Here is a 26,437-nt window from a genome sequence, read left to right as displayed (position 1 = left end):
TGCAATCTAAGTCTACTTTATCCTGTCAACTACACCACCTTTAACATATATAAATATCCATATACATATAGTTTTGTTTATTGAGTCTTTACTCTGATCCATTTTTCTATTTGCTTCTTCTTATACCAATACCTCCCTGTTTTATTGTAACTTTATAGCAGATTTAATACCTGAGAGAGCAAGACCTACATCATTGGTCTTTTTCAAAATACTATTGTCTAGACTTAAGCATTAACTTTTTAAGATAGATTTTTAGAATTCTAAATGAAAGAAGTTGGTTGGATTTTGAATCCTATTGCATTAGATTTACAGATTAATTTGGGGAAATTGACATCTCCACAAAGTCCTCTAGCTTTTTTCATATGTCTTGCATGTTTCTTTCTTTCTTTGGGTAGTTTTTGTTGCTCTTGAATGTGATGTTTGTCTATATTACATTTTAAAATTAATCCTTACTGGTATATAGGAAGAGAATTGACCTGTGTATATATCTCTTGTATGCAGCTTTTCCTGAGCTCACTTATTAGTTTTGAAAAAAAATTAGTTGATTCTCTTTCCCTAGCAGGTGGTCCTGGGGTTGCTGTTTGCTGTTTCTTAGAGGCTTATCACGGCTCCTTTTGGATTCATTTCTAGTCACTAGCCTGGAACAATTCAGTTTATTTCAATCATTTATGGTTTCTTCTACCATCTGTTCTAGGAAGTGTCCTATTTAATAATTCTCCCTCCACCTCTTGTTCCTGTAAGGCATTTTGCAAATCTGTTTGTGTAATTAAATTCCTGTACTATTATTACTTTATGGACTAATTTTACAGCATTGTGTAGCTTATTTAATGTTTCTCCATCCTCAATAGGAAAATCAGTGCATATTACTTCTATAACTTATTACTATGGAGTTTGTAATCTGAATACAATCTCCTTATCTCCTTATCTTAGTAATATTAAGTCCCACATTGCCAATTTTATCAAGGTCTTTGCTTGTTACTATGTTTTTAAAGTTTCTACCATTGGAATATTTGTTGTTATCTTGCTTCCTTTTCCTACTAGAAGCCACGTGTTTTTGTGTAACCATAGCTGCCCACAGTGCCACCACTGGAAACTGCCCTAGGGACAAAAGTTCTTTCTCCCAGTGCCAAGTACCAATCTTCTGTAAACTGTGATTCCATGCTTTAAACATGAAAAGGATTGAGCCCTGACCTAATTATCTAGGCATTATATTTATCTCATTTATATCTCAATATATATTTATATTTATCTCATTTAATCTTTATAGCCACCTTATGCAGTAGGTTCTATTATTACCTGCATTTAAAAAGAAAAGTTGGTGTTAACTGGTTTTAGCCCCAAGTCACATAGGTAGAAAGTGTCAGGCCAATGCCCTAGCCTAGTCTGTGCCACCCCACCACACACTTGCCCACACATGCTTGCTATACTCCTTCCTAGTGACCCTAGTCTGAAGGCCAAGAAATGCAATCCTTGAACACTCATTTTGTGTTAGAAGTAAGGAAGAGCTTCAGCAATGACACTCTCCTTTCCTAACTTTTCATTTTGCGAATTTTCCAGCCTACACAAAAATAGAGAGAATAGCAAAAATGAACTTAGCTTCAGCACTGATTGATGTTGTGCTACTTTTGTTTCATCCATTTTCCTTCCACCGCCCCCAAATTTTATTTTTGGAGTAAAGAGAATTTTAGACATCATATTATTTCACCCATAAATATTTCACTATCTGTAACCAATAAAGGCTTCTAAAATATAATCATAACACCATTATCACACCCAACAAAATTAACACTAATTCCTTAATATCAGATCCTATTTTAAGAATTTGTTTTACCAATCATATATCATATACAAAAGCTACACTGAAAAGAATGATAGAATTTCTGTGTATGCCATTTCTTCCTAAAAACAAAATAAAATATTTCCCACTGAGTTTATAGGACTGATCTGTATAAAATAACTGACTTTTGGTAACATTTATTGCAAGGCCACTTTCCAAGTTTACAGTGGTTTGTAAATTTGGGTCTTACAGATAAGGGCTGGCTCCACACAGAATTGAGCAACAACTAATTAACACCTAATTCAGGTATGATCATCTCTGCTGGCAAAATTCATCTTTGTCACCTGTAAGTACTGATTGGAGATTGATCTCATGTGCCCTGCAATACTCTTAGTTGCATAGCTGTCTTTGTTGATTTGATTTCTGCCCAGGACAGAAATCACACTTTTTCATGATATATTGACCACACTACCCAGTTTTATGCTTTTCACATCTAATGAATTCTTGTAAAGCAACACTTTGAAACAGCACACCCGACCTCTGATTTTAATTCAGTCTTACATACTAAGGGTGTAGTGATCTCAAGGTACAGATGCATCGAATGGGTATCTGGAAAGAGATGTGGAAATCATTTAAGGCCATTCTCATTTTAGATCTAACAAAAGTGTAGCCAAGAGAAGCGAGAAGTCATTTAATCGCAACTGGCACTATTCTTATTGACTCATTTTATCTGTTAGTACCCATGTTTTGAACGTTTTTTGGTGAAATTAACATTATTTTTGTAAAAAATAGAATTGCATGGTCTAGTTTCATTATCTCCAATTAGGCAGTGCTACTTCATTATACACAGGCAAAGAGTACTTAAAATTTCCTCTCCCATTCAGTAAGAGATGCCCAACATGTCCTTTTGTTTTTCCATTCAGCAGTTTACTTGTAGTCCATTGCTGTTATTTTCGCTACCATTGAATAGGTGATGCATTTTTTTATTACTGGAGACGTTTCTCTTTAGAAAAAGCCACACGCACCAACCGCCATCCCCCCCCCCCCCCCCCCCCCCCGCACCCCTTACTGGAGCCCAGGCACACGCCGGGCAGGTTCTCAGTTAAGCAACAACGGCTCATCTGTTTATTTTCAACGCAGCGGTCAGGAGGGGGAGGGCGGCCGTTGCCAAGGCAACCGACACCCCGGGCAACAGCGAGTCGAGGCGGGAGGGGGCGTGGCCTCCGCGGCCCGGGCCGATAAGAGGCGGTGACTGCCATCCCATTCTCGAGCTGGGCTGGTCGGCGCGGTAGGGCGGAGGTGGGGCGGCCCGGTTTTTGCTCGCACTACTTGGGAAGGCCCGGCCCGTAGGCCGGCCCTACCCTCTGCCCCAGACCCTGCCGAGGTGCCTCGCTCCGCGTCCAGACATGGAGGGCGGTCGCCGTGGCTCGCTGCTCACGGCGCTCCTGGTCGCCTGGGTCGCGGCGGCGGCAGCTGCGGAGGCGGAGGCCGGCCCGGAGCAGGCCGTGCTGCCGCAGGAGCGGAGCCTGGTGCGGCCCATGACAGCCTCCAACTGGACGCTGGTGTTGGAGGGCGAGTGGATGCTGAAATTGTGAGTGTGCCCGCCCGCCCCGCTCGCCACACGGCCTTCGCGGCTGCCGCCCTCTCCCACTACCGCAGTGCCTACTGGGCTAGACCTCGGGCCGGGACCCGCCCAGCCAGCGACCTGCAGAGCTGGGCCAGGCCCCCGACGCTGCGCATGCGCGCCCGGCCCTCCGCGTTGAGGGCTGCGGGTGTAGCGCATCCTCTCCTGCCTGACTAGTTACCTATTTTGAGAGGAAGTGTTTTAGGGATGGGGTGGATGAGCGGTTTACCAAGGGGAGGAAGGGGAAGAGAGAAATCTGCAAGAAAGTCTCTAGCTTTTGATAAAAGTGTATGTAGAGGGGAAAGGGCTGTCATTCAGTGACGCTTCTGTACGGAACAAATAACGTAGCACTGACTAGGCAAGGTACTTGTTGAATGAATAATTGCAGCATGGTGAAGGGCAGACCAGTCTGTACAAAGTATCTCAGTCTTCATTTTGAAGACCCGATGTCCTTGTGGAAGATAAACGGAAAGGTGGGTGCCTTTGAAGCTTTAAAACAAGTTTGCAAATAAATGTTGATATTTGCTATAGTTTTTAGAGGTAGAGATTTCTGGGTAGGTATCATAACTTAATTGTGCTAGTGTCTTAAAGAAAAGGATATTAATAAATTGCCCCTTTTGAACAATAAAAGGTACATATTGGATAGTGCCTTGGCTTGAGGAGAGGTGGGAAAATGCAGTTTTGAGTTAGGAGCAGGGAAGATTTATTCATTATAGTTTAAAATTTAGGAAGGAAGTAACCATTCGAAAGACGTTTTGAAATAGGCAGTGGGCAGATGTCTCAATAGGCTAGAGAGACCATCGTGGGGGGCTTGTAAGGAAAATGGAGAATGGCTGAAGAAATAATCACCGAGACCACATCTCCTTAGCCTGTGGTTTTCAGATGATACACATACTTGATTGCTAACATCTCTTAACTAATTTTACGTTGAGGACACAGACTTTCACAGAATTGAAATTTTCTTTCATTTGTCTTAAGACTAAATTTTGATTCTTTGAATTTAGATTGCAAACAGATTATTCTATAGACTGAAAACCTCAGGCCCAAAAGTTGTAAGTCACTTAGTAGATGACATTGTTCAAAGAACATAATGCACAGTACTGTTTCAAACAAGTATTTACCTTTTGGTCACAAAGCAGGGGATATTTTAGACTTCAAAGTAAAATGCCTTTGGTATCATAATAAATCAATGAAATTATTAAAGAGATCTGTAGACATGAAGCACTGATTAAAATTAACCAATTAACTACTTTGAATAGAGTTGAGGTCATTTTCTATTTAAGAGAGAAAATTTTAAAGTAAGCATGACAGGACTGTCATGTTTGTAATAATTGCAAGAGTTTTAGAGAGATTGTTTTATCAGCTAGTAGTACAGAAAGTTGTTTTTTAAGTAGGTGCTTGTACAATGGAGGTTTTCTAGATGTCAGTTTTCTGATTAAAACTGAGTTTGTGTATGTGCATGATGAAGGTCAAAGCAGAAAAGACTTGTTATGTTTAATGGCCTCAACTCCTTTATAGTTCCTTTTGGAGTAGCTATGTTCTTATTTTTCTTTTTTTAAGTAAAAACTAAGAACACTAAAGCTCAGGTAAGTGTAAGCCAAGTTAAGATTATAAACAAGCAACAGCCAACAACTCTTATGGCTATGTTGATGGTTCAAATTTTACTTCATAAGTGTACAAGCTGAGGTGTAGTAATCAATTGTTGTAAGCTTGCTATGTGTCCATTGTATGGAGTTATGTTTGGGCTCTGGTTCAGGATGATACTTGCAACCGAAAGTAAGCTGTGTAGACACTTGAGATCTTCTTAGAAGTTCTCTTTTCATCGAGTACACTTCAGAACAGGTTGATATGAATGAAGTGCAGCTAGAAAGGAAAGAACCATTACCTCCAAATTCCAGAAGCTAAGTGCTCGTCCTGAAGAAAATTGTGGCTGTTTGTGATATTCCTCATCCCTTTTACAAAATCCAACACTTAAAAAAAATAAAATTTATATCTTCAGTACCACTATAAGCCTACTATAAATTTCTAGAAATTCTTTCAAACATCCAGTAAGTTATCAGATTTTTTTTTCTCGTGTCTATAAGAGAAAAACAAAATGTGTTAATACTTGCTCCCATGTTAGTACTTTGTTCAGATGAACTGGTCATAATAAATGGAGATTTTTAGGGATCCACAGGTGATGATATATTTAACTTCTCAAAAGAAGCAAGTTAGGAGGCTTTCTGATAATATTAAAATTTTAACATTACTTTGAATGACAGTTCTTTACTTGTTCATTTGTTTATATGCTACCTCTCCTCTGGGGACTTTTTCTTTTTGATCCCACTTCGTACAAAGTTCCTATAATACAATTCCTGGTTAGATTGGTATCAATAATTTATTTTGAACCAACACTTGCTTGGTTCCCATCATATCAGTGCTTGAGAATACTACTTTTGTTCTTTTGAAACACAAAAATATACAATATAATGCTGTTCTGGTGGCTTTTTTACCCCAAGTCTATAAGTAGATATCTACAAAGCTTAATTTTGACCCACATACTTTAAACTGATATCTAGAGGAAAAATATGTCTTTGGGTTAAAATATCTAAAATATTTATCTCTAAGGCATAGAAATCTTTATAAAGCAATACTTTTTCTGACTTTGTTCTTGGGATGATCATGTTTCAAAATTGAAACTAGTCATCTGGTGACGGAGAAAAGCCTCATGTATTTCCCTAGGACCTCTTGGTTTTAGTGTTGTTTTTCTAGTATCCTTCTTATACTTGGAGAGAACATCATTGCCTTAACTTGCCCATATCAAATAGTTATAATTTCTTGCAGTTTCATCGATAGTGGTGATTTATTGATTGAATGTATAAGAGATAGTCATTAAATGCTTGTTATGTGTCAGGTTCAGGGTTGGGGACTTGGGAGGATGAAGGTGAATAAATTACATTTCTTGATCTCAAGGGACTGGCATGTCTGCTGGGCTGTGAAGGAAATAAGTAGCATAGGTAGCATTTGTTTATTTAGCAAATGTTTGTTGAATGCTTCCTCTCTCTTGAGCATTCCTCAGTGGTTCTCACCAGGGTACTATTACCATTTTGAGTTGGACAGTTCTTTGATATGTGGGGATGGCTCACACATTGCAGAACCTTTGGCATCCCTGGCCCCTGCCCATAACATTCTAGTAGCCATGTGACATCAAAAATATTTAAACCTCCATCCCCTATACACACTTCCAAATGCCTCTGACTGGAAACCACTGCCTTAGGTACTTTTATGGGTAATTTAAAAGCATGCAAAAGAGGAGCTTATAGGCTAACATAGAAGTATTTGATTTCACATTGTTTCCACAAAGGGTAATCATCCACATCTTCTCCATCGTCATCATCATCACAGTAAATAGTTACATTGCTAACATCAGTGTAAGCAATTCAGAATGCCCTCTTTCAGAATTTGAGCATCCCAGAAATCTGGTGCAGGATCATTATTCTCATTCTCATTAACTAAAGGAGACGAAAACTTGGGAGGTTAAAGCTTTAACCCATATCCTTAGTAAGTGGTGGGCAAGGCCAGAACTAGAATGCTGGCCTGAGCTTTGCAATCCCCAGTGCAAGCTGAGGAGAGTAGTTGTATAGTGGGGGAGCCTGGAGGAAGGCACAGAGCCTGGCTGACTCATGCTTATGCTTTCAGCTGGCCTGCACCCTGACCCATATAAGAGGAGGCCTTTTCCCTATGGGATTCAGAGGTCCACCCATGACTTAGCATCTCTGTAATTTCTGCAAACTAAGAACATCGCTTTGAGTTCATTCCTGACACTCCTTACCATTCATACAGGTGCCCTGCCTTCTCTGTACCCAAACCACCCAGGAAAATTCTTTCTTATTTGTATCTAGCATGACCTTATCACAACTTATAATCAATTTATATGTTTTTGTACTTGGTTTTTGTCTTACTCCTCCTCTAGATGATAAGCTTTTAAGTAGAGGAACAAAGTTTTTCCTCCTCCTGTTTACAGAACCTTAATAACTGTCAAGTTCTAGGTGTTCAATAAATACTTTTTGACTCAGTGAATGAATGAATAATAGACTTTAATTGTTCTTTAATAACGAGCTAGTATATCACTGAAGGAAACAGCTGTATATATTTTCTTAGGTACTAAGGATAATCACTATCACCTCCCCTTTGTTCATTGATGTAATAAATAGTTACTGTGACCTAGAATGTGCCAGGCTCTGTTCTAGGTACAAGCAATGCACCAGTCACTGCCTTCATGGAGTGTTCATTCTAGTGAAATTTCTCTAGCAGGTGTCATGGTAGATCCTAAATGACTATCTTTTAGATACAAAAGAATACTAATAGTTTAAAAAGTTGCAACAACAGTGGACCAGTTCCCACTTCTGAGACTCAGGGCTGCTTTATCTCCGTCACCAAAAGAACACACTAGGTTAATGGATGACCTTGGTACATTCCAGCACAATAAACTCTGATTAAATCTTAGCAATAATGGCATTAACAGTGCCACAGACCAGTGGGTAACAGCGACAAAGAAAATGGAGTATCTAAAATTACCTCAGTGGCATTTGTATATTTTGAGGGTCAGTTTCACCAAAATCTCTATTTATATAATAGTCTGTCTAGAGATTAGGGACTAGGATTTTTTAAAATGATGAAATTTGCATGATTTAATCATTACTGATACAGCAAATATGTTGTATGCAGAAACAGTTGTATGCAGAAACTGTTCTAGGGAAACAAAGCAAAGAGGATCAGAAGTTAATTAAACTGTACCTCAAACTTTCTTCCTTTCTTTTGGTAATGTCTTTCTTATTCCTACTGTCTGTCTCTCTGTCTTTCTCTGTTGGATCTTATTTTCCTTGGACATTTTTATCACACAAATACCTCCATCTGTGTTCCTGCTCTGTGTGGTCTGAGGTGACTGTCAGCAAGTCTCTCTGAATCTGCCTTGTTGCCTTACAACAGTGAGGCCATAAGGTTCAGATGAGCTAACACATCATAAAAATGTCTCTGAAACCAGGCGTATATTACAAATGTCATTTACATTAATGATTTTCTTAATATGTGCCTGCTTTACATGTGTCATCTAATCTTTCAATAACCTTCTAAGGTAGCTGCTGTTATTATCCCATTTTATAGTTGAGAAAGCTGAGGCATGGAGGGATTATTAACTTGCTCAAAGACACATGGTTAATTTGTAATTGGTCTCTCTGATGCCTCTGGCAGAACTCTTATCCAATATATTGAAATGCCTGTTGAAATGTACTTAATAATAAAATGTTCCTTTTTTCCCTAGAGTTTACCAACTGCTTGCCCCAGTCTCATCTGCCATTTGGATATTTAGAAAATATGTAGAAAACAACTATTTTCTCAGATGAAGAATATAATTTTCTTTAAAGTTTGTTCACTTATGTATTCTGCAAACAGTTATTGAGCACTTACTGTATACCAGGATGTACTTTGCCTTGGAAGTGTAGGTATACAGTGTTTATAGAAAAATCCACATTCAAAGATGTCATGTCAGCAGATTGTTCTTGGACCATGTTCTCTGGTCCATGTCTCCTGGACCTCAGGGATTGGACAGTGAGCTATAATGGGAAGATTAATGACCTTTTAGAATGATCTTGGAATTGGCTATACTAGTCTTTTTTTTTTTTTTTTTTTTTTTTTGCGGCACGCGGGCCTCTCACTGTTGTGGCCTCTCCCATTGCGGAGCACAGGCTCCGGACGTGCAGGCTCAGCGGCCATGGCTCACAGGCCCAGCCGCTCCATGGCATGTGGGATCTTCCCGGACCGGGGCATGAACCTGTGTCCCCTGCATCGGCAGGCAGACTCTCAACCACTGCACCACCAGGGAACCCCTATACTAGTCTTTTTTAAATATAGAGCTAGAGAGGGCCAGCCTTCTACCTCTTCTCTTTGCTTCCATCATATTCTTCCCTGATCCATTATCCACAGAACTGCTGGGTGCATTTTACAAAATGTGAATCTGATCAGAATTCTCTTACCTCTTTAGGGCTAACCATGGAGCTTCAAATAGAGTGCCAACTCTTTATACAACTTTAGTTAAATGCTCAGTACTCTGCACCTTCACACACATTGTTCTCTCTGCTTAGATTACAACATTCCTTGATCCCTCTCTGACTGTTACTCCTCCTTTAGATCTTAGCACAGTTGCTTCTTTCTCTTTGGGCCCTTCTGAGATCACCCAGTGCCTGAGTGTCTCTATACCATCTTTTCTATACTCACATTTGCCACCTGGTTTGTAATTACCTCTTTGGACTGTATACTCCCTAAGGAGAGGAGGCACATCTGTCTTGTTCACAGCTATAGCCTCAGCTTCTTGGTTGGTGCTCAGTTCATGTTTATTGAATGAAAAAAATTAATGTAAAAAGCAGAGTTCTGATTGAAGACACAGGTTCTTCTAATTCTTAAGTGTCAGGTAGAGTTGGTTTAGCCTATAGCTTCTGCTTTCTTTCTCGAAATGGTTCAGAACTGCCACAGATCTTTGGAAATGACACACATTCTTGAGGACCCACTAGCAGATCTTGTGGTCTTTGCTCATCAGATTTGTAGCTTTGATGGATTTGAAACTGGTTTGGCTAGTTTAGGAGCACCCTTATGAAAATTGTTCTCCTTTAGTAGCACTTTCAAAACAGTGTTCACCCTCAAATATCAAAAACTATCTGGAAAGTGATAAAATTTGGGTTGATTGTAGCAATAACATTGAAATAAAATACTTTAAGTATTATAGTAATTTGTGAAAAATCTTAAAACTTTGGCTAATTTTTTCCCAGGGGGTTGATATTCCTCCTGGAATATATATATAAATATTATATACTTATAATATATAAATAATATAATAATAGTATAATATAATATGTATTTATAATATATAAATAATATAATATATAAATAATATATAAATATAAATATTATATATTCATAATATTTATATTAAATTCTAGGAGGGAAATGTGCTTCTGTTTTTCTTTGTCTAATGACTTTGGGAAAACTTGCTTTTGTGTCTCCCTTTAGTTAAGAATTTATTTTGTCAATTTAAATACTCTATTTCTCTATTTTATTTTACAGATATTTTTCATGTATGTATATTGATTAGCTATTATTCTTTTATAGTTATGCTCCTTGGTGTCCATCCTGTCAGCAGACTGATTCAGAATGGGAGACTTTTGCAAAGAATGGTGAAATACTTCAGATCAGTGTGGGGAAGGTAGATGTCATTCAAGAACCAGGTACTGTAAATGTTGAACATTAAATGCAAAAGTTAGTTGCTTTTAATTTTAATTTTTTCAAGTATTCAGAAAAGTTGGAAGACCAGAATATTGATTACCCATGAACTGACCACCTAAAATCAAGATAATATTTTAGCATATCTGCCATCTGTCTGTGTTTGTATTTACACATACATATGTATATATATTTATATTTTTATTATTTTTTTGCTAAGTCATTTGAAAATAAGTTGCAGACATCATGAGACTTCACTCTTCAATACTTCAGCATATTAAAATCTCCCTAATTATTTCCCACATGACTTTTTATAGTTTTTTAAACCAGGATCCAATCATGGTTCACCAATTACATTTGGTTGTTATGTGTTCTTAGTCTCTGTCAATCTAGAATAGTCTTCCATTCTTTCTATGCCATTGATATTCTGAAGAGAACAGGCCAAGGATTTGCCTAGATGTTTCCTTATGGTGACATTTAACTTGTTCTTATATTTTCTGTAAACTTGAACTTCAGTGTAAATGCATAATTTGGATTAGACATTTATGGAAAGGTGATGCTGTGACTTTATATTGTATCCCGTCGTAAGACATGTACTGTCACTATTAGTGATGTTGAATTTGAGCATTTGGTTAAGGTGATGACACTAAACATCTCAGTTGTAAAGAAAAGACCCCACTTTGTAGCTGGAAAGTAATCTGTGGGGTGATACTTTAGGCTTTTAAGATCTGTAATGATCTTACCTGAATCAAATATTTTATTAAGAGCTACAGAATGGTAAATTTCTAATTCTGTCACCATCTACATTTATTAGTTGTTAATGATATAATTTTTCAAAAGAGGGAGATAAAGGAGACTTTAATTCTGAAAAGATACACACAGTAAATTTGTATTTATAGTTTAAAAATAACTTTATGTAACTTTGTGTATTATATATAAATTGAGAAAAGTTGGGTTTTTATGATTTAAATCTCAAATTTGACTATTTTAAAACTTTATAAGTAATTGTTTTCCTATCTATATTTAATTTCTACCTATTGCATCCTTTCACAAGGGGGAAAAAGATGGTAGGTGTGGAAATGTAGCTATTCCTTCTCTGTAATAACTGAGTTCAATAAACACAAAATAATGAATTACCAGTTACTGGGACAACAAAATGAATGGTGTCCGTTAAGATCTATGTGTTGACAAACCCATGGAGAGAGATTTCTGCTACAAGCCATGAGTCCTCAAGCCTCAATCTTTTTAAGCATTTAAAACAAAACCACTTCTGCCTCTCTGCTATTTAGAGATGGACAGTTATAGTTATTAGTTCATGATTTGGGCTATTAGTTTTCCTGCTTGGAGGTCAAATCATTGCAATGACATATCTGTGGTAAACTTGTTTTTGTGTTTTTAATAGTTTGAGTCCTTGTTAATTTGTGGGCACCAGACACATTTTATGATGAGTTTCTTAGACATGCAGCCGGCCTATTCCCGTTTCAGCCTTTTGGCATACCTGCTGTGAATTCACAGCATGATTTGAATTAAACGAATTAAACAGTTAGCTTTGTGATGGATTCACAGATCTAAAGTCTAACTGAATACTGTCTTTCCTCCTAAAATGTAGACTTATAAACTGTTTTTCCATTGTGAATGGATGAAATGCTTTTTCGATAATGAAGTAAGAGAAATTGATTATGACAAAATATATTAAAAGCAAATTTATCATTGACTCATAGTATTTATATAAGTGTAAAACCTCTTCAAAGAAGAAGAAAAAAAGTCTTTGGTCTGATGTCCTATGAAACTAGTGAAGAAACAAAGTTCAAAAAACAAAATGTGGTTGTTTTGTGTCTTAGTATTTTTAAAGTAGAGGCTCTAGAATTCTTTTAAATGGTAACAACTGAAAACCTGTAACTGATAAGTAAAAATTGGGAGCCAGAATTCTACACACGTGACTGAGTGGCCTAGAGAATATTTCACTTTAGATTATTTTATGTTTATAAAACTATTTTATGTTTATAATTTTACTTTAAATTACAAACCTAATGCTTTCAAATAATATTTTAATAGCATTTAGAAATAATATGTTTATGCAACCAATTTTTGAGTTGATACCATGCACCAGACCCTGTTCTGGATAGCAGTGATACAGACGAATGATGCAGGTAAATAATGGTGCAGGTGAATAAGGAAGAAAAGACCTGGCTCCTCATTGAACTTACATTCTAGTGAAGGGGATAAACAATCACAAAAGAAAACTGGGAAATAATGTCTGGTGGTAGTAAGGGCTATGATGAAAAAGAAAGCAGGGTAAAAATGTAGAAAATGGTGGGAGCCACTATTTTAATAGGATGTCCAGGGAAGGGCTGTTTGACTGTAGGTCTTGACAAATTAAGGAAATGAATTTCAACAAGGTTTAGGGGAGGAGCATTCCAGGCAGAGCAAACAGCATGTGCAGGTAGGAGTAATTGGCTTATTTGAGAAACAATATGGCAGCCAGTGGGGTCCTTGAGACAAATGGGACTGGAGAAGGAGCTAGGGACCAGACCATTTAGGCTGTTGTTGGCCATGGCAAGGAGTTTAGGTTTTATACCAAGTATGATAGAAAGGAAGCTACTGGAAGGTTTTGAGCACGGGAGTGACATGATTTGATTCATGTTTTATAAGTATTCATTTGGCTATGTGAAAAATTGTCTGTAGGAGGTCGGAAGTGTAAGCAAGAAGAGAAGTTCAGAGGTTAATGCAATAGCCCAGAGTGGAGAGGATGGTGGCTTGCACTAGTAGCAGCAGTGGTAAGTGACTGGATTGGAGATACGGCATTTGGGTGGAATATCCTAAAGGATTTCCCAGTAGATTGGTTGTAGCACTTGGTGAGAGGAAGGAAGATGGAGGAGACTGAAGGAGGATCAGGTTTGGGACAGGGTTTAATTTGGAGATGTTTCATAGAAATCCAAATAGAGGTGAGCTAGAGATAGACATTTAAGGATCATCAGTGTAGATGGTATTTGAAGCAAAGGGACGAATTGAGATTACCTAGGGAGTGTGTGCAGAGAAGTGTTCTGTGGATTGAGAACTGGGACATTACAACATTTAGAAGAAAAGAAGTTCCAGCAGCAGAAAAGGAGAAGCCAGTGAAGCAGGAAGGAGATGGAGAAGTATGGGGTCCTGAAAGCTGAATGAAGAGAACATGCCTTATGTGGCAAACCTCTGGGGCAGCTTGTCCCTATTCTTGGAAGCTATTTAAGTATTTACTTCATTTTTACAAAATCTTACCTCCTGAATGAGTGGGAAGCCGTCAAAATGATATTATTTTCCCCAGGGCTGACCTCTTTACTAGATATTTCTGTATACAGATTGATATTTGGGTACAGATCTGCATTACTGTATCTTTCATCAGGGCTGCTGTGCACAGGAGTGCTAGTTAGGGATAATTTCATTTCTTTTTTAAAAAGAAGGGAAAGCAAGAATTTTTGAGGTGTTAATGCATACTCTTCAGTTATGCCTGTAACTCTTCCATTGGTATATCTAATAAGAGATTTTTTAGGTATTTGAAATAGAAAATAAGATTTCAGGATTATAAAGACACTGCATTTTTACAGCTGAGATGTAGAAGTCAAGGAGAGCACAGGCCTTAGATTAGATTGCATTATATGGCCTGTTTAATACTGCATAGGCCAGATGATGTTTCAGTTGAGTTGACTTTGGAAAATTAAATTTAATGAGTATATACTTGAACCTTCTGTTCCATGCGGATGAGCTTAGTTGTCCAGGACAGGAAAAGAGCAGCTGCTCAGAACACCCATGGCTGTTGCACTAGATGAGAGGTAAACCAGACCCTTACCATGGTCAAGAATAAGTGCTGTCTTTAAAGCCACTAATTTATTATAGAAGACAATTTAGTTTACTGTACTTTAGTTAGTGTTGATATTTTAATTTTATAATTGTAAAACTTAGTCTTTTGTATTCTATTTTTACTGACAACTTTATTTCAATTTCAAAGGTAAGATTAGTTTTACTTTTTTTTAAAAATTGTTTTCCTTCTACTTCTCTCTTTGGTGATAATAACTAACTGTGGAATATTACGCAGCCATAAAAAGGAATGAAATTGGGTCATTTGTAGAGACGTGGATGTACCTAGAGAGTGTTATACAGAGTAAAGTAAGTCAGAAAGAGAAAAGCGAGTATCGTATAGTAACTCATACATGTGGAATCTAGAAAAATGGTATAGATGATCTTATTTGCAAGGCAGAAATAGAGACACAGACGTAGAGAACAAATGTATGGATACCAAGGGGGAAAGGGGTGGGGAGGGAGGAATTGGGAGACTGGGATTGACACATATGTGTTATTGATACTATGTATAAAATAGACAACTGCTGGGAACGTACTGTAAAGCACAGGGAACTCTGCCTAATGCCTGGTGGTAACCTAAATGGGAGGGAGGTATGAAAGGGAGGGGATATCTGTATGTGTATGGCTGATTCATTTTGTTCTGCAATGTAGGCTAACACAACATTGTAAAGCAACCATACTCTAATAAAAATTAATAAAAAAAACTAACATTTAGTAGCATTTACTTCAGCCTGTAATTGTGTTAAGCACTTACATACATTTTAGCTTCATTACAATCCTAGGAAGAACAAACTATTTATATATTATTACTCATAAAACTGAGGCTCAGAGAGGTTAAGTAACATGCCTAAAATAACACAACTAATAAGTGATAGAACAAAAGCTAGTAGCTGTCCCCATTTTCTTAATATTAAATTTAAATAATTTCTGTTGTGCTTTTGCATATGAAATTAGTTCCCTGCCATAAATTTTATTTCTCTAATCTTTAATTCTTCTTTTTCTTTTGCTATATGTGTTTAAGATAAGCTTGCTAATAAGAAATTAAAATTTTTTCTGCATTTTGGATTAATGTCATTTTATGCTGCAGTGCAATCTTCATTTTAAAGTGGAAGTTACCCTTAAAGTATAAAAGGTACCGTAGAAATTTTGGGATGTCTCCTTAAGTATTTGAGGTGTGCTTGTTTCTTCCATACTTTCTGAAGTTTGTGTCAGTGAACCATTATGCAAACCTTGAAATGAGCTGCTGCCCTGTTATAATTCTTTAAGATCTATACTTGTTTTTAAATCATAAAGCCACAACCTCACATGGTGCTTCTGTGTTCCAAGGTGGTCATGGTTTAACTTTTCAGGTGATGAAGGTCTCCCTTAACATTACATAGTATCAGTATTAAAAATTAGAAGACATTCATATCAAAAACTATAAATTTCTTATACCCTTTAATGTAGCCATTTGGGGAACAAGTGTGCTGTTGTACCGTCTAGCCTGAATGAGAAAGATGCAGAAATCTCAGAGACCATCCATCACTGTGTTTCTTTTTTATTTTCGCATTGATTTTCATGGGTGCATTTATTTATAAAATTTTAAGTTATGTTATCCAAAATAAGGCACAATTTCCAAAGCACTTAAGACTAAACTAGTGTTTGTTACATCCTCTTATTTTATTCTAACTTTGAATCAGAGATTTAAATAAAGAAATTAATAACATTTATTAAGTACTTATATGTCAGACCCTGTTTTCTATGTGCTATATAAATATAAAATCACTTAATACTACAATACTGCAAGATAGAAATTGTGATGCCCATTTATAATAAGAAAACTGAAGCCCAGAGAGTTTAAATTAACTGTCTCATATTAAAAACTATTAAGAGGCAGAAGTGGAGTTTAACCCCAGGTAAGCTGGCTCATGAATCTGGAAATTCATATTGTATAATTTAATGTGTTTTATGAACTATTTTTTTTATACAGCAGGTTTTTATTAGTTATCTATTTTATACATATTAGTGTATATATGTCAATCCTGATCTCCCAATTCATCCCACCACCACCCCCGCCCCACAGTTTCCCTCTTTGGTGTCCATACATTTGTTCTCTACATCTGTGTCTCTATTTCTGCCTTGCAAATGGTTCATCTGTACCATTTTTCTAGATTCCACATATATGCGTTAATATATGATATTTTTCTCTTTCTGACTTACTTCTCTCTGTATGACAGTCTCTAGGTCCATCCATGTCTCTACAAATGACCCATTTCGTTCCTTTTTATAGCTGAGTAATATTCCATTGTATATATGTACCACATCTTCTTTGTCCATTCGTCTGTCAATGGGCATTTAGGTTGCTTCCATGACCTGGCTATTGTAAATAGTGCTGCAGTGAACACTGGGGTACATGTGTCTTTTTGAATTATGGTTTTCTCTGTGTATATGCCCAGTAGTGAGATTGCTGGGTCATATGGTAATTCTATTTTTCGTTTTTTAAGGAACCTCCATACTGTTCTCCATAGTGGCTGTATCAATTTACATTCCCACCAACAGTGCAAGAGGGTTCCCTTCTCTCCACATCCTCTCCAGCATTTGTTGTTTGTAGATTTTCTGATGATTCCCATTCTAACTGGTGTGAGGTGTTACCTCACTGTAGTTTTGATTTGCATTTCTCTAATAATTAATGATGTTGAGCAGCTTTTCATGTGCCTCTTGGCCATCTGTATGTCTTCTTTGGAGAAATGCCTATTTAGGTCTCCTGCCCATTTTTGGATTGGGTTGTTTGTTTTTTTAATATTGAGCTGCATGAGCTGCTTGTATGTTTTGGAGATTAATCCTTTGTCCGTTGACTCCTTTGCAAATATTTTCTCCCATTCTGAGGGTTGTCTTTTCGTTTTATGAACTACTTTTAAGATTTTGTATAAGTTAATGTTTTATAAACTACTTTTAAGATTTATTTTTGGGCTTCCCTGGTGGCACAGTGGTTGAGAGTCCACCTGCCGGTGCAGGGGACATGGGTTCGTGCCCCGGTCTGGGAGGGTTCGTGCCCCGGTTCGTGCCCCGGTCTGGGAGGATCCCACATGCTGCGGAGCGGTTAGGCCCGTGAGCCATGGCCGCTGAGCCTGCGCGTCCAGAGCTTGTGCTCCTCAACGGGAGAGGCCACAACAGTGAGAGGCCCGCGTACCACAAAAAAAAAAAAAAAAAAAAAAAGATGTATTTATTTTTTATTTATTGCCATGGCCAATGATGACCAAGATCACATGAAGGATTTTAAGGAACGAGTTAAAAATACTGCTTTCAGTGATACCTAACATATATTAGAAATCCTATTTATTCTGATAAAAATAAAATCTAAATAGAAACTTGAGGTAGCGATGGGATGCTGTTTGTTCATTCTACTTTAAAAGGCCATATAAACAAAGCATAATTCCTTAATACTGTAACTCCTTAGATAAAATTTTTGAATGGTCATAAGAATCTCTAGCTAGGAGAGAAATGAGGTGAAACTGTTTGCAGTAATTATTTTAAGCTTAAAGCATATAATAGTTTAGGATTACCAATGCTTTTTCCCCTAGTAATTTAGCATTGGAAATTTATTAAAAAATACCCTTGTTCCCCTGCTGGGCTGTATTTCCAAACAATGTTAGAGGTGAACATGCTTGTTAAATCCTCAGTGGACTTCTCAGGTCACATGTGTTTTTGCAACTGCCAGTACAACCTTTTTTTTTCCCCCCCAGATGTACAATGATAAGTGTATGTAGTAAATGTTTCTTTTTGTAAATTGATTTTTATTACCTTCAGAATACTATCTTTTCTTTTAAGTGCCATAGGGATGTTTTAGAGTCTACTTGGTTTGATATCAGAAAAAAAAAAGTAATTGTTTTTTGGGAAGACTCATCATTAATTAATAATTATTATACTGAATATAGGTTTAACTTATAGAATGGGTATAAGCAAATTTCCCGTGTTATTAAAAGTAAAGCTTCAGTGTTTCAAATTGCAGGTGAGACAGGAGAGATGTAAAATTTGAGCCACTTTATTTGAATAGCTATTTGATTTTGTCCAGATTGTTCTTCAATGGGAAAAGCAGAAGTTTTGAGAAAGGTGAAAATAATGTCTCATTTTTCCATGCTGGCCAGAGATAGCCTTCAGCTTTGCTTCTCTTTGCCAGAACCAGGCTTACTCACTTTTGGTGCCCACATAAACATTATTTATTTGTAAACATTTAAAGAGCATTATGCTCATTACTCCTATATCATTCAGGTTTTTGTTGCATGCCCCTTAATATCATCAATCTCTGTTTGTAGTCATGGTTGTGATTATTTTGATTAAGTTTTTCCCTCTGCCACTAGACTGTACGCATTTTTTGTTTATCTATATCTTGAATAGTTATCACAGTGCCCAGAACAAAGAAGGTGCTTAGTAAATATTTGCTGAGTGACTAAGGGTTTTCTTTATCTTTGTCTTCACGGTGTACCTGGCATAACAATTGATATGTAGTTAGTGTTTAGTAAAGGTTTGCCAAGACAAATTGAAAAAAATCTATTTAATGTATATAGAATCCCTTGACAGTACTTGCAAATATTATAAATGTGCAAAGATTATACATAACTTATTTTGTATTCCTTATTATTTTTTAAATGTATGACTGATGTAATAATACCTATTATTATTTATTGAGTCCTTTACTATGTGCTACACACTTGATATAATGATCCAATATAACTTCAGAACAATTCAGTTAGGCTTTTATATCCCCATTTTATAGATGAGGTAGCCAAGACTCAGAAAGGTTAAGTAATTTATCTAAGGACACAAAGCTAGTAAATGGAGAATTTAGTTGTTTAACCCAGATTGCATGTCTCTAAAACCTATCCTTTCAGCCACCATATAATTCTAAGTATTATACAAGCCAGAAAACTCTAGTTTAACACATCAAAGATAAGCAAGTTGTATGTCATGACTAGAAAGTATTAGGTAAATAAAAATGGGTAAAAATTTATTTTAAAAAAATAGTAAATGTGATTCAGTAATGGGAAAGATTTTGCTAATGTGGTTGTAAGAACAAGCTCAAGGCTGTTTGTTCTTGCACCTTAAGTTAGATGCTTGGTTTAGTCTGAGTTTGACTTGTAACTTTTTTTGTCTATGCTTCTTGTAGGTTTGAGTGGCCGCTTCTTTGTCACTACCCTCCCAGCATTTTTTCAGTAAGTTCAAATAATTTTCTGGTTTTACAAAGATTAGAAATCAGTAGATGTGTACCAGAATTCTAAGTTGTTTTCCATAACCGTCACTCATGCAGCTTAGCATTTGAAGGGAGAAAGACTGGTCTGCACTGAATGATAGTGATTAGAAGAGAGGAATGCTCAGGGTGCTACAGAGAAAGGAACCTAATTTCAGGTAGCAAATAGGTGAGGAGGTCAAAGAAGATTTTTCTGATGATGTAAAAGATGGGATGATTCTTAATAGATAGGAAGGAATAGGTTAAGCAGGCAAGGTAGAGAAGGCCTTTCCAGATAGAGGATGTATCATGGAAAAGCCCAGGAGAAAAGGAGATAACCTTCAGAGAACTGTAACTAGTTCTCTGTGGCTGGCCCATAGGGTACAGCTGGATCATCCTGGGTGATGGGGCCAGAGAGGCTTAGGTAGTGAGAGGGGGGAAGGAGAAAGGGATGGATTCCGGAGATACTTAGGAGATGGGATCATTGGAACTGGTGATTGATTAGCCATAAGGAGGAAGGAGCCTGTGATGACTTACCAATGGGCCATTCTTAACTAGTGAAAGCCTTTAGGAGCCGTTAGAATAAGGTGAAGTTTGGAAGATAGAGGCCAGAATAGAGAAGATAATGTGAAGGGTTTATGCTAATTCCAAATGGGGAAGTTTAGGTGATAGCTTGATTTCAGGATCTAAAGCTCTTAAGAAAGATCTAGGCTAGAGATACATACTGGGGTTTAGATAACAGTAGAAATATAGACAATGAGAAATAGATACATTGGGAAGAGAAGCAGGTCAAGGATAGAACCTGAGTTGACCACCATTAGGACATCTGCAAAGGGAAACAGGGAGTGTGGAAATGAGAAGGGATGGACAGAGTAGTAGGAAGAAGTCCAGAGAGCTCATGTCATAAAAGCCAAGGGAAGGGAGGCTCAGCAGTGGACAGTGCCAATGACCCACCCAGGAAAAATGGCAGAAAAGTGCTCCATGGATATGGCACTTAAGAGTCATTGGAGACCTCTAATATGAGCAGTTTCCATGGAGTCATGGACGCAGGACCCCCGACTGCAGGAGTGTTGAATGAGTAATGTAAGAGGAGAAAATGGCAAGTGTAGACTCCTCCTCTAGGAAGCTTGACTGGCAAGAAAGCGAGAGGGAGGGAAGACGAAAGGCGTATGTGAGACTAAGAGGCATTTTGTTAATTTTCAGGGGAGGGACTTGGATGACATAGATTTGGAAATTTGGATACAATTTTTTAAAACTTGATAACAATTGCTGTTTTGCTGCTATAAGAGAAAAATCGGAATAATTGGTTGCAAAAATAATAAAAAGTAACTTGGCAGATTAGACAGTGCCAAGGACTCTGCTTATAGTCACAAATTGTGCAGTAATAAAATAGAATATTTAATACTTTCTGTTTTGGAATTCCTCATTTGTACTAGATAAGTATTTATGCGTGCTTTCTGACTTATACCTAACTATAACATTTCTTTTTCTTCATTTGAGCCAAGTTAAAATTCAGAGTGGAGTTCACATGTAAAACCAATAGTTATTTTGATTTTCATTGTCTGTAATACTTGATATTTTAATGGATTTATTTTCTATTTGTTTTTATAATTTACAGTGCAAAGGATGGGATATTCCGCCGTTACCGTGGCCCAGGAATCTATGAAGACCTGCAGAACTATATCTTAGAGAAGAAGTGGCAATCAGTTGAGCCTCTGACTGGCTGGAAATCCCCGGCTTCTCTAACGTAACTTGTTTTTTAATGACAAGGTGTTATTAATAGAACAGAAGGTCTCAAGTTAACAACCCATAGAACTTGACAGTCTACATTTTTCTTCATATTCACTTCTGGTTACCCAGACTACACATGCCTATGCTTGGCCCATGTTGTGTTTCTGGTTTTGTGACCCACATATGTTTCAGCTGGTTGTTAGGATACTGGGAATTAAGTACCCAGATTCAGGTGGGTTACAGAAATCCTCTCCTCTAACTTCTGCACCATGTCACCTGTTTTCTCTTTACAAAATATGGTGAACACCATTTACCATCCTTCCTTCCGTATAAATTATTCATAAGATAGAGGAGCAACTGTTTCTTGAATTATAGTTCATGAAGGAATTGCTCATGTATCCGTGTGGAAAATAAGACTGATGGTGTCTTTGGCTGCCTAGCAGAATACTGCTGGGGTAACTTTTGGCCATAATGGCAAACTGTATAATGCTTGGTGAGACAGATAAGGCCAAGCCATAATAACTTTTTCACAGTTTTAATTTTGAGTGAATTGTCATATTTGTAATTAATTTTATATTAGTATATATAAGTGTAAGGAATGTCCCCGCTGAAATAGGGTCAAATCATGCCATATTTCAGGAATAAGTAATCTGGTAGCATTTATAGGAAATACATGGCTTATTCTAAAAGCAGCTCATCTCTGGCATTTCATTCTGCAAATATGTGAGCACTGATTTTATGCAGGTACTGTTCCAAGTGCTAGATGTGCAGCAGTGAACAAGACAGATGTGACCCCTCTGCTCTCCTCGGGTGACTTAAAGTAAGACAGATTAAGAAAAAAACTAGGGATGTAAAAAATCATAGTCTAGATAAGGACTGTTCAGAAAAAAACAAAAAATAAACCTTTACTAAGTCAGGGACTAATTGTGGGAGTGTGGCCCTGCATTAGACATTAGATGGGGGCTAGGAGAGGTTGCTCTGAGGGGAGGACTGCAAGTGAGATCTAAAGACAGCATGGCCCAGCCAGGTGACGAGCAGGGGAGGAACGTTCCCAGGAACGGGCATAGCATCCGCACAGGCCCCAAATCGGAAAGAGCTCCGTGTGTTGAGGAGCAGAAAGGTGGCCAGTGAAAGGGTGGGAGAGGAGTGTAAACTGAGAAAGCGAGGAGGGCAGGAAGCAGATCATGCAGGCCTGTGGCCAGTGAGGAGCTGGGATGTTAGCAGCGCACGCGGTGAGCAGAGAGTGGAAAAGGCCATGTGGAGAGGCGAGACAGATAGAGTCTAGCCCAGGGATGGTGTCAGTGCAGATCAGGGTGGTGGCAGTGGGGATGGAGAGAATGGGTGGATCTAAAATATGTTTTAAACATCTGCCCCACATGCTGGAAGCCATCTCGCGCCGGTGGCAGCGTGCCTGCCACTCCACGTCCCACCACGCCGAGCCCCTGCAGGGGTCATCATGAGACAAGCTTGCCAAAATGGCCACAGCCAGTTAAGGAGACTGAGGGAAATTTTGAGTCACTGGACCTTGCAGACCTTGCTAAAAAGTAGCCATGGTGGCGCAAGGTGTTTGGGTAGGAATCTGGGCCTTCAGCCGAGAAGTATAGCGTGGCAACCCAGCTGTTAATTGGAGGTGTCACTGGATGGTGTATGGGTTTCATATTCCAGAAGGTTAGAAAGTGGGCTGGAAAAGGGACTGATCCACAGGATTTTTGAGACTTTATGAGTTCTGAGAATGTAGAAAACTTGGAATTAATTCTTAAACTTGCAGGTGATCCTTTGAAAAATGTATGTTTTTCAGACCTTCCTTTTAAAATGTTTGCCTTGGACCGGGGCACGAACCCGTGTCCCCTGCATCGGCAGGTGGACTCTCAACCACTGTGCCACCAGTGAAGCCCAAAATGTTTGCCTTTTAACTTATCTTGGGAATGATGTATTGAATTTGGAAATTGTAGCTACCAGTAGATGTGTGGCATTTTTAGGAATTCATCCATTTCCATTTTTTTCCTTATTATATTCTGGTAGTATTTTAAGGCAACATGTTATTTTGCTTGTAACAAGTATGAATCATACACAAATCATAATGGTATGAGCCACTTTGTTCTATATTTTTGTACAAGAACTCAATTTTTTTTTTCACTTTTTATTATGGAAACTTTCAAACATACATAAAAGTACAGAAAATAGTACAATAACCCCCATGTACCCTTTACCCACCTATAATGATCATCAAATTATAGCTTTTTTTAATCAATTGTTTTGAAAGAGATACCAAATGTGTCATTCTGTTAAAGGTAAGAACTCGTTTTGAAAATCATAAATACAATACCCTATTATTATACCCATCTGACCCCACCCAGACCAATGGAATGGGGGCTGCAAAACCTAACTGAAGTGCCTTGTGCCCCTTTGGGCTGCAGGTAGTGGGAGTGGTCTCTCTAGTGGGGTGGGGGTGGCCTTTATCCCCCTGTGATTATTGGTGGTGACAAAAATTAGCAGGTTGCTCTAAGCTGCTTTGGGCGGGTTACAATAGATAATAGACTGAAATAAGATTCTAACTTCTTCCTGAGGGACATGGTTGAGGTCCGTATTGCAGGTTGGTCTCATCCTATTGCAGTGAGAATGGCCTTGAGTTTTGCCTGCTGAGCGGGGCCACCACTGGTGGCCGTGCAGAGTGGGTGCTGAGGTTGAACAGTGGCGGTGCTGTGGTGCACATCACTGGTGGCATTTAGGAGAGCTCCCTCAGACACTCAGGGGAGCCTCTAAATGGAGACACTGTTGCCAGCAGCTTTGCCTCAGGTGAAGTGAGAGAGATTTCCCCCAAAGAGCAGCTGCCACCCCTCCATGCCAAACTGAGATGCCAGGACCAGGCAGCTGCCCATGGATGCTCTGCTTCCTTGTGATTGGCAAGACCTCTTTAATGAGGCATGCATTTTTCTCCAGTACCCAGAATCCAATAATGTGCTGGGCCTCCTTAGTGATGGGGACTGAAGACACAGCAGCTTTTCTTTGACTGACAGAGGGATTAAGCGTTTTCAGTCATCACTTTGACCGTGTTCGGGTTTCAGCTTCCCTTGCTCGGGGCCTCCCTTCCTGTAGTTTGACCTGGCCTGGAGAACCTCTGACAGCTGGTGGCTGGAGTGCCTGTGAGACTTTTCTCTCTTTTCACTCCTCACCCCAGAGCTCCTTCTGTCCCCTCCTGGCATCCCTGCCACTCTGGGCCACCCTTTGACCCAGGCTCCCTCCTTGTGATGGACCAGGTAAGATGGGAGCTGTAATGCAGAAGAGAGGGAGAGGGATCCAGTGGCACTTTCACTTTCCGGCTGCTGCCCACTCAGGGCCAACAAATAGATGCTCATGTCTTCAGTCTTCCTGAGGCCCTGTATCCGCATTGTTGACACGGTTTGAGCTTGAGCAGTCCCATTGTCATGAGCATCACTGTCATTGTTATAACATACAAACAAGGCTTTCCTCCCGCTGCCCACCTGGGCCACTTGTCTGCTCCCACCTCTCACCACTCAGCTTCAGGGACATTCATCAGTAGGCAGGGGGCCAGGGGTGGGGATGGGGGAAGGAGGCGCCTGACTGTCACACCTGGCCTGCCAGCTGGGTGAGAGCCCTCCTTACCGGACCTGGCAGGACACAGGACACAATTAAAAGGTGAATCTTACATAATTCTAGCTAACATACCCTTGGGTTGGGTGCTTGTGGTTTTGAAGTGTGTAACTGTTATAAAGATGTTCTCTCCATCATCCTTTTGTGTGACTTTTGCAGAAAGATGGACATGACTGATGGTTGGGCTCTTACTTGAAACTTTTACTTTTGTGTATTTTGGGAAATGCAGTAAATTTCTGGTTGAAAAAAATGGCTTAGGGATAGATTTGAAATATCTGAGTATCATTAGTATTTCATGATGATGTCAATTTCTTCTCTGAGGGAAGATTACTTAAGGCCACTTTTGGACCCCGTAGGCAAAATTAGGCTGCTGCCGTCTCTGCTCCCTCCACCAAATTATCAGCTTCATTTCTTTGTCGTGGATTCCAGGTCTGGGCCCTTCTTAATCACTTATACAATATTAGTGTGATCTCTTTGAGAATTGGGCAGAAAACATGCCTTATTCTGGACTCGATTTCCCAAAAATCATGCAGTGTGGCTTAACGTCTGTGATGTTGGATTCTTCTTAAGGAATTATGAGTTTCAAGAGCACTAGTTTTCTAGCGAAAACTGACAGTGTTGCACTTTCTTCACATTTTCAGAGAACTGTAAAGTCAGCTTATTGATTTGCCAAAACTCTACCTTTCTGAATTTGAAGTGGTAAGAAGTGCCATTACTATGATTGAGAGCAGTGGTTTGCATCCTTACTTGTCCAGGGGAATCACCTGTGGACTTTTGAAAACTACTGACCCCTGGCTGCCATCCTAGAGACTCTGATTACACTGGTACTGGTGGGGCAGCCTCGTGTTCCTGTGGAGCAGCCAAAGTTGGGAACCACTACAGACTTAGAAGCTGGTGCTAATAAAATTATAGTTCTGCTGTTAACAAGTGACTGCTGAACAGGCCTTTAAAGCCTTTTAAATTAAGTGCCATACAACTTCAGATGCCTTCCGAATACCGAACATAAGTATAATATTACAGTTTATTAAATGTTATAGGAATCGTGTGGAGTGGATGCATGAAAGTAGCATGATGGCCAACCAGGGCCATTGTCATCAATACTTGTAAAACTCTTGGGCAGAAGATTGTGGGGTAATGGGTATTTGTATGGTGCCAACATATCACCCCACAAATGACCTACCCATTACCAAGGGAAAACTGCATTTCCACTGGAGAGGTCTGTCTCAATCACTGGTTAACCAAGTGATTAAACTTAGCATCACTCAGAGCCCACTTACAGCAGGCTTTTTAGTCTCTAAATGGAAGATGAGATCATAGTTTTCACTTTCCCAGCTCTTCCCTGAAGACTGAGATTCAGTGCTAATCATGGCCCCTAATAAATAAAAAACACTTGGCAAATGTT

At 38.6% G+C, this 26,437-nt stretch overlaps 1 protein-coding gene across 1 annotated transcript in view; it reads left to right on the top strand.

Annotated features, from left to right (window-relative positions):
- The first annotated feature begins 2,911 nt into the window (after positions 1-2,911).
- Positions 2,912-26,437, top strand: part of TMX4 (thioredoxin related transmembrane protein 4) — a 48,400-nt gene continuing 24,874 nt past the window's right edge. The window contains exons 1-4 of the mRNA XM_060031221.1: positions 2,912-3,368; positions 10,542-10,657; positions 19,633-19,678; positions 21,311-21,439. Coding sequence (XP_059887204.1) covers positions 3,184-3,368; positions 10,542-10,657; positions 19,633-19,678; positions 21,311-21,439 — 476 coding nt within the window. The 5' untranslated portion in view covers positions 2,912-3,183. The remainder of the gene's footprint in view (positions 3,369-10,541; positions 10,658-19,632; positions 19,679-21,310; positions 21,440-26,437) is intronic.

This window comes from Delphinus delphis, chromosome 15, assembly GCF_949987515.2.
Source record: "Delphinus delphis chromosome 15, mDelDel1.2, whole genome shotgun sequence".
NCBI classification, from domain to species: domain Eukaryota; kingdom Metazoa; phylum Chordata; class Mammalia; order Artiodactyla; family Delphinidae; genus Delphinus; species Delphinus delphis.
The sequence above is the reverse complement of the archived record's forward strand: the minus strand, read 5'-3'. Positions and strand labels throughout refer to the sequence as shown.